Source organism: Neodiprion lecontei, chromosome 3 (assembly GCF_021901455.1).
Source record: "Neodiprion lecontei isolate iyNeoLeco1 chromosome 3, iyNeoLeco1.1, whole genome shotgun sequence".
NCBI classification, from domain to species: domain Eukaryota; kingdom Metazoa; phylum Arthropoda; class Insecta; order Hymenoptera; family Diprionidae; genus Neodiprion; species Neodiprion lecontei.
The window spans coordinates 5,973,508-5,987,027 of NC_060262.1; the positions used below are offsets into that span (position 1 = coordinate 5,973,508).

Here is a 13,520-nt window from a genome sequence, read left to right on the forward strand (position 1 = left end):
AAGAGTTGATGTGTACATCGTATACTCGAAAGATATCATATTTTACTGCAATTCGCCATGTGATAACTGAACACAAAATTGTTCCAAATTTTGTTTCCTGTCCCGTTGCAGGGGATCCAAGTTGACCCTGGAAAAGGCAGCAACAGCGTGCAGGGGCAACGAGTTTTAAATTTATGCCGGTTCTTGTAGGGCCAAAGTGTCTCCTCAGTCGCGGGGCCACGACACGAACACTACGTTTTGAACGCCGATCCTCAGGAGATACGGCCGCCGCAGCACGGCTATTATTTATCAATTAAACGAATTTATGGACCCTAAAACGTCGCAGTTCCACATAGGGGGCCCCAGTTCTTTTACCAGATCACCCCATACAAATTACTCTTAACTCATCTGCGCTTGAGAAAACAATAAACAGAAAATAAGTCTTACCGAATTTATTCCGCGTGTAATGAATTTTACATTCTAGAAACATGAATCAAGACAAGTTTTGGAACAAAAAAAAAAAAAATGAATATCGTATCGACAACGCTACAATTATTCAGGGTGTTGTTTTATTGTTTTCGTTTATTTATTTATTTTTTTTTTTGTACCAGTCACATGTCACAATATTTACAATATAACGTAACATACTACAATCTACATACGTAATACGAATAAAATCACATATTGCTAAACTTAAAATATGATACCTAACCTAACTACAGCGATGGAACATAACGCGACCAAAACAAAAGCTGAATTTCAGTGTCTCTGAAGGTTGTAAATGGATCGCAGAACATCGAACGAGTACCGAGTGTCGTTGATTGTTTACATCGTGATCAGCTATCTGCAGCCAGTCGCTTTCGAGCTGCGTCGGCGATCGGAACTCCGTGCGAAAATTAGAGCTGGCCTAGGTTTTGCGATAACGCTAAGAAAGTATATCTTGAGAAGAACAGCGAAGGCTGTGCGGATCGCTATTTCTAATTTAGACGGTGAAATGCGAAGCGTTCCTAATATCAACGTTCGACACTCTCACAGCGTCGATATTCGCCATAAATCACGAACTTTTGTGCGATAGAGGTTCCTTGCTTTCGCCGAAATTATTTGGAATGATTTAGAGTGGAGATAAGCCGTTAAAATCTCGGCACTGAAGTGTTAGATGCCATGGCATTTTCGGTGGTGAGAAATTTGTCGCGACTTTGGTAATTCATTCTACGATAATTTCAATCCAATAGCAAAGGCGAGCCGGATTTGACAGGGTTTGATCTACACTAATGGATATCATACAAAAACGTATTACAAAAATATAACGTATAACTACTGGCAAAACCAGTTTCACAAACACGGACGTATACCATTTCGCATAAATCTTAAATTCAATGATATTCCGTACAAATTTTTCGATCATAAAATTAATATTTAACATATTTCATTTTTATTTTAAATAAAAATACATATTCATCACTCAATGTATGTCTGAATGTGAAAATAATCAAACCTGATTTCAAACGTGAAAGAATAGGAAAACGTTTGTACTATTTCTCGTCGAGTTTTGGCGGACGAACTAATCAGCTAAAGATATTAAAATAGTGTGCAGTGAATGCAAGAGTGGGCAGTGTTTGTTCGTTGTTTACATCAGGTGCACTGTCGATGAGATTTTTAAAAAACCAGTGCCTTAATATCGAACAGATTACTTAACACCAGTATGATTCAGAGTGAATACTTCATAGTCTAGGACTGTGAAGTGGTAATCCCCCATCAAGATGCTGCTAGATGCATGCTCGCCGTCGTAGCTGTGAGGCAAATTGCTGTAACTTTCGGTGTTGACGTTGCAGTTGCTGGCTATCAGGAGATCGGCACCTGCGCCAAATATCGGACCGATTCTGAAAAGAAAAGGAAGCAGCAGCCGTTGGTGAGTCGCTGGAATATTTATTGCTTGGTTACCATTCGATGTGAATAGTTTTTCGGCGCGACAATTTACACGTTAATAGAACACGTATCGAGAGTTGATAAGTATGTCAGATGTACTCACGCCTGAGGAAAAGATAGGAATTTGACTTATCGAAACAAGAAAGAATTTCGGATTTGTACTTTATCGATTGTTTCGTTTTTGGCATACTAATCGACAGATATGCAATGTTTTTGAATTTTTGAAGGTACTGAATAGGTATGCATACGGGATATTCCACGTCAAATCGAACGCTCGGTATCCCTGACTCATTTTAATCTGATTGCCCTTTCACACAGTAAAAGTACATATTGAAAGCATGGACTTTGAATTTTTTCAGATTTTTTCGACACATGATTTCTTCGCAACTGATCCAATGAATTGATTTAAACAATGTTTTGATTTTTCATGCCTATAAAACCTGGACGACATGTGAAAATTTTAGGTTTTCTTTTGAACTTCTCGAGAGTATTTTTAGGATTTTTTATAACGCGTTTCAGTCTAGTATTGATAGAAAATACGCACGAAGTGTTCGTAACTGTAAAGTGCCCTAATCGAATGGGCTACAATTTATACACAGCGTGCCGTCTTCACTGCGAAATGTTGTCTGAAAATTTCATAGTGGACAGTGCAGTGGTTCAGAATATATATCAACAAATATTCACACAATGGCGAGAGTTCGGTTCAAACTTCGCGGCGCGGCAAGCATTTGTTTACCCTGCGCGTTGTACTGCTGCGCGCTCGAGCGCGATCTTCAATTGTTACGGGTGTTGTTTATAACCTCAGTCGACTTTTTCTATCATTTATTACGATTCGTGACATGATGTGTGAGTTCCGTATTGCCGGACAATATTTTTTAAACGTATTCATCCAAGGTAAGAATTCAACGATGTGTTACCTATCGGAATACCGAGTGTATAACTTTTACCATTCGTACCGCCATTATTATAGTACGTATGCATGAGAAATTTCACGGTTCCATGTAAACTATTACTTGCAACTTCTGAACTACTTTTCCCACTACCACGAAACTTATAGACAATCTTTGTTATTGAAAAAGAAACGCTGTGTAAAAATTTCAGCCAATTCGATTAAGGCACCATTTTGTTACAGAATATTTTAGAAGATTGTTCATCAAAACTATACTTTAACGGGGCACGTAAAATTGTTTTTAGAAATTTCATACAACGATGCGAAACTTTTGCATAGGAAAATGAGAAATTGTCAGAAGTTCATTTTTCGACGAGCTGTGGTAAGAAAATGCTTGGTCAGGAAAATCTGAAAAAATTCAGTTTTGATGCTTTCAATACGAACTTCAAGTGAGTAAAAGGGCGAAAACGTCAAAAGTGGTCAGGGAAAAAATCTCGTTTTTTCGTTCAATGAATCGATGAGTCGATATAATTACGGTGGCACTATAAGCGTTTTATGAATTAGCATTCGATTTGGTGCGTTTCAGTAGAATAATTCAATGCCTTGGTAAAATAATGAAGATTATTTCATAATGAACAGATCTAATAACTGTTAAAGAAAAATTAACATCAAATTGGCAAATTCTGTGTATGTGACATTGACTAAAATTTAGTGTTGAAAGAAAATTGAAAGCCAACAGCATTAGGCATAGTCAAGTCAGATAGTTCGAGAAATTGCCTCTTACTCTGGATGGTAGCAAATTGCAAATGGTTTTTTGACGATGTCGTATTTCGTGGGTGGGACATCTTGGTTGTTGGTCAGTGTGAAGAGGAAGGCTTTTTCCGATGAGACGTAATACCCCTTCGTAGTAATCTTTCCCCAAGGAACATCGCTAAATCCTCCACATATTTCACCACGTCCTCCCTGAAATTGGAAAGTCAAGAAGCGTTGTTTTACTAAAACCATATTCGGGGTTCTCGTTGGTTTTATTTGGTTTAAAATCAATAAATCTTACCATAACTAGAACATATGTGGGAAAGATGCCGTCGCAGTGTCGATGAAAGGATGCTGCTGAGTAACCGTGATTCGAAGCTCTGAAAAAATTAGAAAACTCAATGTAACACAGTCATGAGTTGTGCTGCAAAAACTCCTCAGCGGATTGCTGAAAAAACTCACCTATAAATGAGTCTCCACGTCTGTTTGTGAATGCCGTACCACTGATTCAAGAGTCGCTGGAAGGCAATTTTGTCTCGCGACAGTATTTGGGATCCTGGAAACAGGATGAGACTGACTCTCGGCTGGAGTCTCTTGTCCGAGCATATTTCTGCATACTTGTTCGGTAGGGCGGCATATCTGTACCTTCAAATAAAACAGGGCAATATTCAGTCAAGTCAGCGAGCACGATTCTGATAGTTTTCATTTCTCAGCGTACTGAACACACCTCTCTAAAGATAATTCCATCGGCACAGCTCCGGTCGGTTCAACTTCCTCTGCGAATACTTGACTGTCGATCAGGAGAAGGCGAACGTAATTGATAACGCCAGACAAGTGCTGGCAAACTCGAACTCTTTCTTCCTCGGTCCAGTGCTGAGTAGGCTGAGTAACTCCTGCCTGAAATGTAAAATTTTGTAATCTGTTTTTTCAACACGAGTTAATCATAGCAGATTCAGCTTTTTGGAACATTCCACAAATTGGATGTGGAAGAACTATCGATAATACTGAAGCTCGAACCTGGTACTTTGCCCAGCTTAGAACTGCCCTCCAAACATCCTCTTCTTCGAGTGCAAGGTAATCGGATGCAATCAGCTTGATCAATGCATCTTTTGGCAGGGTACAAAACGACGTCGTTTTTACCGTTTCGACCGCATTCTCACCGATAAAAGCATAACAGCGGTCTATAAACGTCGAGCAGGCACTTTTTCCACCTACGTTTAACATCAAGAGTAATTATTTTTTGGCCCACTTCTCGCAACTCCATAGATACATGTTAATTAAGTGAACAAAAATGCTGTCTTTGCTCACTTTTGTTTGAAACCTAGGATTTCGAAGTTCGATATGAATATTTTTCTGTCAGTCAGCAATTATTTACAATTTGTTAGAATGCTTTCGTCTCCTGAATCCTCTATTTTTTGCTGACACATGAGTATCTAGAAAAGGACCTACACAAAGTTCTGATTGACTATCTTTGATAGAAAACTCATTTGGCTGCCAATATGGAAATTTCGTACGTAACATTTCAAGATTTCAAGCAACTTAGGTAACTTTAAACTGTGCAAATAAGCTCGATCGATTGCGACTTAGAGTACATAGCAAAGTGCGGGTAAGCATGGAACAAGACATAGAATTCGAATATCCTCTTTAACTAAGAGGCGACTCGAGTCGACGGAGTTGGATTTTTGTACAGTGTTGTTAAATCCTTAAACAATAATCGATCAGTGATTCAGGTAAAAGAATAGGTAGATAAAAAACAGGTATAAAATAAGTCTAGGAATAAACACACGCAACGTGAAATTTGTACTGTTTTTATTGAACACAACGAGTCGAGGCGATGAGAATTTGATCACAGCGAGAAAGAGAGATATTATATACTTGATTTGAAACTTTTGCAAATATGCATATTACAATTTGATTATTTCGATGAGTACATAGTAAGTTAATATGCTAGATGAGTCGACTCGTTCTGAATCGGAATGAAATAATACAAATTCAATTAAACACTGTGCCCTAATCCTAAGCTTTAAAACTATTTAAATTACAAGTGGTCGCGTTCTTTGTTCGTCGACGGTTTCGACCCTGAGCAAATTTCGCTCTTCGCCGCTCTTCTTTCCCGTCGTTCTTGTCTCCGAACTTCCAACGATGCGCGCCGCGCGCGCCGGTTTCTAATTTTTTAGGTTAGGATAGGTTATGTTGCCGCTCTCTCTTCCCGTTCTAGTTCGCACCGGGGTTCGTATTCTGAATAAGGGTGATGTTGTCCCCCTTCAGCATTATCCTACCCAGCTGTTTTCTGTTCTTCGTTTTGACGTGATACTCCTCGGCATCGTCAAGGACGAGATTCATGTACTCGTCAAAACCGACAATGTGACCCTCGATCCTCAGGTTGATGTTTTCAAAGAGCCAGACTTGTACTCGGGAGCGATTCTGCAGATATCGAAATATCAGGTTTATCGGCTGCACCATAACCTTCTGCACCTTTGGCGGTCCTTTGTACGACATTTTTGCGAGTCTTTGAGATTGCCCGTCACTTTTTTAAGCGTAAGCTTCAGTTTTAAACAAATTCGGCCGATACGTTGATACCGCGTAAACCACGACGCGTTGTATGCTGGGATCTGAATAACGAATATGGCCGCCGCGATGAGCCTGGCGGCACTTTTTCAATTTAAGCTATTTAATCCCGTCGGCAAGTGACGCCGCACCGTTTGGTGGAAGCATGTCGAACTAGCGCAGCAACACTACGGTTGATATAAAGGATCGTTGCATCGTCGCCGAGTTTGGAATGTTATCTTACGTCGATTTTCTGACACAACTCGACGTCAAGGGATTTCATTGGTCGAATCTAACGGAATACGCCAATAAAATGAATTGGTGTTGTGTTGTGTCAGAAAATTGACGTAAAAGGAAAGCGGCCATATGCTTTTATATTTTATGACCGCGACGCGCTAAAATTTGAATAGATTTCACGAAATTTTTTATTAATAAAAATTTCTTCATTCAAGCGATCTATTAATGGAAATTTATTGATATCAACTGACAAATAACAATTTATACTTAATAAAAAATACATGGTTGCATGTAAAACGTTTCAATGAGTCGTTTTTGAATGGTTGTAACCGATTACGTTACTTTTATATGGTGAAAATGAGCAAGAAATGAGCATTTTGTAAAAATATAATAATTTTCTTAATTTCATTGTAGATTTGTGTATTTCTTTTTGATAGCTAGCCAAAAATTGTGATTGTACATGAATTTCGTGAAAAAAATGTTAATTAGATATCCATATTATGCTGCAAATTTATGGGAAATCTGAAAATTCAATGTCCACATGACTAAGCAAATTTTCGAAATACGTATTGTTAATATTTGGCAAATGACGTAAGTTTAATTTCATGGATTCTTAGTCCAAAAAGTAAATACTTTTTCGTGCAAGTAAATATTTGTCAAAATTGTAAAACTGCGATTCGTGAAAATTATTTATTGAACAGAGAAATGTGTTCCAGTTTTCAGATTTCTTCGCACAAATTTTTTGCAACACAATTATTTTGACTCTGTCGTAAAATAACGGTTAAATGTGAAGCTGATCATTTTTGCAACGACTTAAAAACAGTTAAACGAAATGTCAAAATAAATCACGTTACTGAAAATATGAAGAAAAGTAACTTTTTTCTACATAAAAAATGTTCAATTTCTCAATGACATCGCTTTGCCATTCGTTATCCACAACGATTTGAACAACGTGGCGAATACAATAAATCACAACGCGTATTCCATCCACAGTGTAATACGCGACCTTTCTGCTGAACATTCAACTTTGATTCACGCTGGTGGAATCAGAGGCAACTCCACGAATACTGCGCAACAATACCTACTGCTAAACGTAGCATTACGTGACCTGTGACACTCGGAAAACAAAGACCTTTTAACCTCCGGACATGTATTATATATATTTACTCATACAAGAATGCCTTATATACCTACAACTACGGCATGCGCATATCGCCTGAAATTATACAGAAGAGCTTTACGAATTTCTGGCACGTAAAGGATTAAGGTTTAACGGTAGTGACATGGAACGACATTTCACTCACGCCTAACGATGCCGGATGAAATCTCTCCCCCTTGCTCTATCCTTCTCTTTCCTTCGCGTCCAACCGTATCGGCGAAGCCGTAATACATGTACACGTATATATAATATATAGTGCAGATACCACTTCTTGCCCATACATCGAGATTAAAATAATGAAGATTGATGGGGACTCAAGAATGTCACCTTTTTAGCCGTCGCCCTCGATCTTCCCTTCTTTCTCTCACTCACTCACTCACTCTTTTTCTCTCCGAATCCCTGGCACGCGGAAAAAGGGGTACCTGGTCATTTTTTCTCTCTCCATTACTTCTTTTTGAACTGCATTACATAGTCAATTTTTCAACCAACTTCCATATCCCTACAACAGTAGAACCTCGGTTATACGAACTTGCAATGATCCGAACCATGACTTGATTTATCTGAGCTCTGGCCCAAAAAATACATTTTTAGTGCGAAACATACATTATTTCTCGCTAAAAATGTGAAGCAGCCGTTCGTCAATTGACAATAAACGACTATGTAAAACCAAAGTACTAAAATAATCGTTCCGTGTTTGAAAGAGGTTGAATATGTATTTGGATGTTTAATACGGACTGTTCGTCGATTTAAATTTGTGTAGTATATATTATTATACTTTAAGATAAAAAATTCATTTCGGTTATCCGAACTTTTGATTATCCGAACTAGGCTCGATTCCAATTAGTTCGGATCATCGAGATTCTACTGTAGTGTAGATACATATTATACATATATCGAATTACACGGGGGTAAGAAAATTTCCACGCTGTGGCAAATTTATGTCCAGTGTTAATTAAATTCAGCGTTGCTGTTTCGAACTACCCGGTGAAAGGATTTCTGGATATTCGTGGAATTTTCTATTTCGATCCGGTTCGACTCAGTTCAAAATGAATACCTGTGAAATACAAAAGCTTTACAACCAACCCTCGTTGAAACACGCGTATTGATAGTGATATTGGCTTTGTGAAGGCTGTTCATTTTTGTTTCTTGTATTTCGAAAATCTCTTTTCGACTGCATATTCATAAATGAAAATACGCGGATAACCGATTTCGAGTACAACGCGTTATGCCCGACGAGATGTAAGCGATGTATTAGTTCGAAGGGTGGCTTTTAATTCTCACCCCGGCATCACGCGTACCTAATTTCTCTACTCGTTTATCAATTTTTTTTTCTTTTTTTTCTCATCGGGGTGGCTTACAGTCAGCCTTCAATATGCCGAAAAGACAAAGAAGCCCCTGCAAGGATTAAGCCACGCTCATCATCCCCTTCTATACAGGATTATAGCCTGTAGCACATGAGTCAAGCACTTTGATCGTTTATCCATTAATGACATTTTACAATTTTGAAACGGTGTGGGGATCAGAAGAACAAAAAATTGGAAGAATTATGATGACTCTTAACTAAAAATTTGTCGTATTACCTATTTTAACACTCGGAAATTCAATTCACAAAGAGAATTTGATCCTTTGTTTTATCTTCAGTATACATAAATCACGAAACATATTTTGACGAGTATAGATGAAACTGTATAAAAATATAATTGCATACTGACTAAATCTGTATTTTTGAAAGTGAATCGAACCCCTCCCCATACATTGAGTTCCATCCAACTTTCATGTTCCCGACACAATCGCATGGTAATTACCGTAGGGGACGTTTCTGTTGTGGTTCATTATTATAGAACGCGTAGCAATAGGCAGGCAGGTCAATTGACCGTTGAATAATCGAATTGGAGGGTATAACTCACGAATGCGCGGGCTTGTCAGACGCGGATAATCTCATTAAGATTTGACTCCATTATGGCTAATACAATACCGTATACGAGATCAAAGTATCTGCACGAAATTTATGCAGCTACACTTCCGTTGAATTTGTGCAAATGTACGTATCATCTTTTCACAGAGTATATATTCCAAATATTTTCTGTACTCGATTTTCACTCCCATGAAATGCTAAATTAATTTCACGCATCGGGATCGCCATAACACTCAAAGGTGAAAATTTTCTCCCAAAAACATAAGAATATGTTAACTTTTGACGAGAAGTTTGAGGAATATTGAACTTGTATTTTACCGAGATTCGAAGGACTGATTATTTTTTTCAAATTTTAATGAGAACATCTCAATTTTCATAACCACGTTGCTGATGTTGTCCAACCAAAATTTTGACTGTCTAGAAACTAACAGAAAACTGTTGTTAATGTAATTTATTTTCTCAGACCAATTTGAAAATATTCAAACTTTCTTATCAAGCTGAAATTCGTCCTTGCCAATCATTTGTATGAACCGTTAAAAGAGTATGATAACTACAAGGGTTCTAATTCTCATAAGAACTTGAAACCATCCCCAAACAGCACGTTAAAACTAATATTTCCAAAAAATGGGTAGACTTTTCTGTATGTCCAAGGCTACAGAGTTGGAAATGTATTCGACTCCAACTAAAAGAGGTGTCAATTTGTTCACTGGTTAAAAGTTTTTTGATTAAGTTCCTGCATCGATGCATATCAATTATGAATAATGCCGAACTGTGAATTAATATAATTATCTGCGCAATATTTTTGCCCAGAATATCATCTAAGCGATAAATGCTTTTTTAGAATCCGGAACCCCGTGAAATTAGGTTACAGGTTACGGAAAGCCATTAGCGGCGTTTGTTTTTTCCCCGTTCTATTTTCGTTTTCCTTTTTATCTCCGGAAGGGGGGGGGGGCGAGTTCCGCTTTGTCTTTCGAAGCTTACGAAGCGAGCGGCGAAAGGCGAAAGGCGAAACGTTATTTGGGCGGTTGAGCTCGCTAAAACGGTGAGATTCGGGGAGCCCTTTAGCCCCCTCAAACGCCGCGTACACACAGCGCGATTCGCGGAGTAACAAATGGGGAAAGCCGCGTGATGCGTCCCTTTGTTAAAGGGGAAAATTTACGAAAGCTCAACGTGTCACCCCGCAGGAGCGGAAACGGTGAATCTGAAACCTGTCCCTTCCCCATCGCGCCTTTGTCCGTCTCCGCCGGTTGTGACACTTTGCCAAAAGACCACAATACCGCCTCATAACTCATCGTCGCTGTGCCGATGCTAAAAGAAGGACGAGAAAGGAAAACGAAGTATACAAAGAAAATGCTTTCATTCGATGAAACGAGGGTTAAAATATACACCCGAGCTGCTAAAAGAAATCAAATTTCCCGCGCACTTTGGAAAATTCAAGAATAGTCGTATGTCACCGCTCATGCGAGAAACAGAAATCAAATTTCCCGTGCACTTTAGAAAATTTAAGAATAGTCGTATATCGCCGCTCATGCAAGAAAGAGAAATCAAATTTTCCGCACGTATTGAAAAATTTGAGAATAGTCGTATCTCACCGCTCATGTGAGACAGAAAAATCAAATTTCTCGAGCACCTGAGGATATTTAAGAATAGTCGTATCTCACAGCGCTCATAATGTAATTATTTCAATAATATCACCTGGCATGTTATCCTGAGCCTCGAGGGCTGCCGTCAGCAAGGTGCAAGCGTTTCCGGGACTCAGGGTTGACGAAACATGATCCTCGCAACTCCGCCACAATTCTTCGACGCCCAGTTCCTGGGCCAAACCTAGCATCTCGAATATTCCACTGTCCTGTAGCATTATCTATCGGAAAAAATTGAGAAAAAATAAGGCCATCTGAACAATTTCTCGACGGTCAAAACTCTTTTTCAAATTTATAAATTGGATGCGTCGTTGGAAATAGAGCGTGTTACATAGTTGAGTTTTTAGATGCCTTGGACTTCGATATTATAAGTTATCTGAAGTTTTTGAGAGAATGGTCACGTAGATAATTTCTAACGAACAAAACCGTTTTTTAAGTTGGAAAATTGGATGCACCGTTGCGATGATGAAAGTATTAAATTTGTTGATGCATAGAAATACTGCCTCATCAAGTTTCAAGATTAGGTCAAAACTAACACTCAACAGTGCTTAGTTAAAAACAAATACACCTGAGAACGAAATATCTTTATTAATATTTTTGTAACGAGTATCAGAATTATAGAATATATATCGAACTTTCGAACGAATTTCAAGGGCAAATTACCAGTGTCAGCTGTGAACACAGTTTATGTTGAATTGTTATGAACATAAACTATAATCAGATAACAGTTGATAATGCACAGATTTTTGAGTACTGATTGCACTGTATATTCTTCTTTACCATGTGGATATTTTTTTATCGCTTCCCATATTTCCGTCAAGATTTTAATATTGGGCAAAAGTCGGAATGTTTTTGATCTTTGCCGAAATATATGATATGAGGCACTCACCTTTCCAGTGTATATGTAATTGATAAACTGTCGGAAAGTTTCCGGGTGTGCATGAGGCATTCTTACGGGTGTTGGATTCCCAGGAGATCCCATCCTTTTCGATGCCGTGAAACTTTTGCACCTGTAACAAACACAAACGAATATTGCATACACGACGTTGTTCTCTGCAAAACCCTATTTATCTTGTGCAGAAAAGGTTACTGAAAAAAATGTTTCCGCCGTGTATTATAATTTTCTTATAAGCCAGTTTGGACGTTTGATTTATGATAAAAATGCTTGAATACTGTATGCATATTTTCGCAACATTCTTGAACGCTTTTCCGATGATACTCTTTCCGATTTGTTCCGCGAAATTTGTTACCAATTTTCAGTGAATAATTTTAGTAGAATTGGACTGAAAAATGCCAACTTCTTAATTGCAAACGTAGGCGATTAACCTGCTCAATCTGAAATTGCTCTTTATCGAAACCAATGGAAAATTTGGTCCGGTTTTATCGGCGTATACACCAATTTTTCAAATTTAGTGCCAGAATCTAGCCGCTTTCCTTTATAGCTAGTAACTTTTCTGTCCAGTTCTTTTTGTTCGTATAGTTGCCACGCTTCCGCAAACTGTTTTTTCAGTGACTCTAACAATGTAAGAAAGAAAACAGCATCAAATTAGAAAAGTATTTTTTCAATATAAAGTTCAGCCGCAACAATTCCGTCTTACAATTATTACCAGTCCCTGCTGCCTGAAAATCAGAAAACTAATCCTCATTCGAGTAGCACTCTAAAAAAATCAATAGTTCCTAAATCTTTGTCCGCTATCAAAGTTAGGGCCGTAAAATCACACGTCTTTGGACGTGAGGTTTCGTTGTTAAAATTTCGCATCGCACTCGAGTCAGATATATGTTTACCCAGCGCAAAAGGCAGGGATGCAACGTTCTTAGACGCCCTTTTCTAACGATCCCAGCTGCACGCTGCTCGCAGCCCTGTCTGTCTTCAAACCAAAGTCGAGTCATGCCGACGCGACGCACCACTTCGGCAGGGCTTGCAATATGATGCAAGGGGGTGTGCGCCGCCCTTGCACTCGCATACCGTACACACCTCTGCGTCTATGAGGCGTATTACACGTGACTTATTCTCGTTACAAAAGAGCGTAATTGACTTCGTCAGAATAGTCGCTCTCTCTCTCTCTCTCCCTCTCTCTCTCTCTCTCTCTCTGCCCTTGTCACCCCGGCATGACAGCAGCGGCTTACTTCCCAGAGAATATTTGAATACGTATTTTTTTGTTTTATTCTTTCTGTTTTTGAAGAGGAATACGGTGCGTAGCGTATGCGAAAACCACAGATTTGTGCCAAATTTTCAGCAATATATTTGTACTCTCGGGCAGGTGTGTTACAGTATTCCCTCTTAATAGGGCCCCTTTTAATAGACACCCTCTCCATAGGACCCTTCCCAATAGGGCCCATCTCAATAGAGCCCCTCCCAATGGGAACACTCTCAATAAGTTTAGAATCGGTGAAAAAAAAAAACTGTCACCTGAAAAACAAAACCGCATTGACGTGAATGAGACTGGGCCCTATTCGGAGGGAATACTATTATAC

General features: G+C 38.8%; 2 protein-coding genes across 2 annotated transcripts in view; both read right to left on the reverse strand.

Moving 5' to 3' along the window:
- Positions 1–534: 534 nt before the first annotated feature.
- LOC107220233 overlaps positions 535–13,520 on the reverse strand; it is a 33,911-nt gene continuing 20,925 nt past the window's right edge. The window contains exons 4-12 of the mRNA XM_015658738.2: positions 11,935–12,055; positions 11,101–11,266; positions 4,565–4,758; positions 4,275–4,444; positions 4,010–4,192; positions 3,849–3,927; positions 3,579–3,757; positions 1,671–1,859; positions 535–886 (exon numbers count right to left, since the gene is read on the reverse strand). Coding sequence (XP_015514224.2) covers positions 820–886; positions 1,671–1,859; positions 3,579–3,757; positions 3,849–3,927; positions 4,010–4,192; positions 4,275–4,444; positions 4,565–4,758; positions 11,101–11,266; positions 11,935–12,055 — 1,348 coding nt within the window. The 3' untranslated portion in view covers positions 535–819. The remainder of the gene's footprint in view (positions 887–1,670; positions 1,860–3,578; positions 3,758–3,848; positions 3,928–4,009; positions 4,193–4,274; positions 4,445–4,564; positions 4,759–11,100; positions 11,267–11,934; positions 12,056–13,520) is intronic.
- Positions 5,340–6,177, reverse strand: LOC107220234 (probable small nuclear ribonucleoprotein E). The gene has a single exon (XM_015658743.2). The coding sequence runs from the start codon at positions 6,044–6,046 to the stop codon at positions 5,762–5,764; it is 285 nt and encodes a 94-aa protein (XP_015514229.1). The 5' UTR covers positions 6,047–6,177; the 3' UTR covers positions 5,340–5,761.

Coding starts and splice junctions, on each gene's coding strand:
- LOC107220234 (XM_015658743.2), bottom strand. CDS start 6,046: ATGTCGTACAAAGGACCGCCAAAGGTGCAGAAGGTTATGGTGCAGCCG.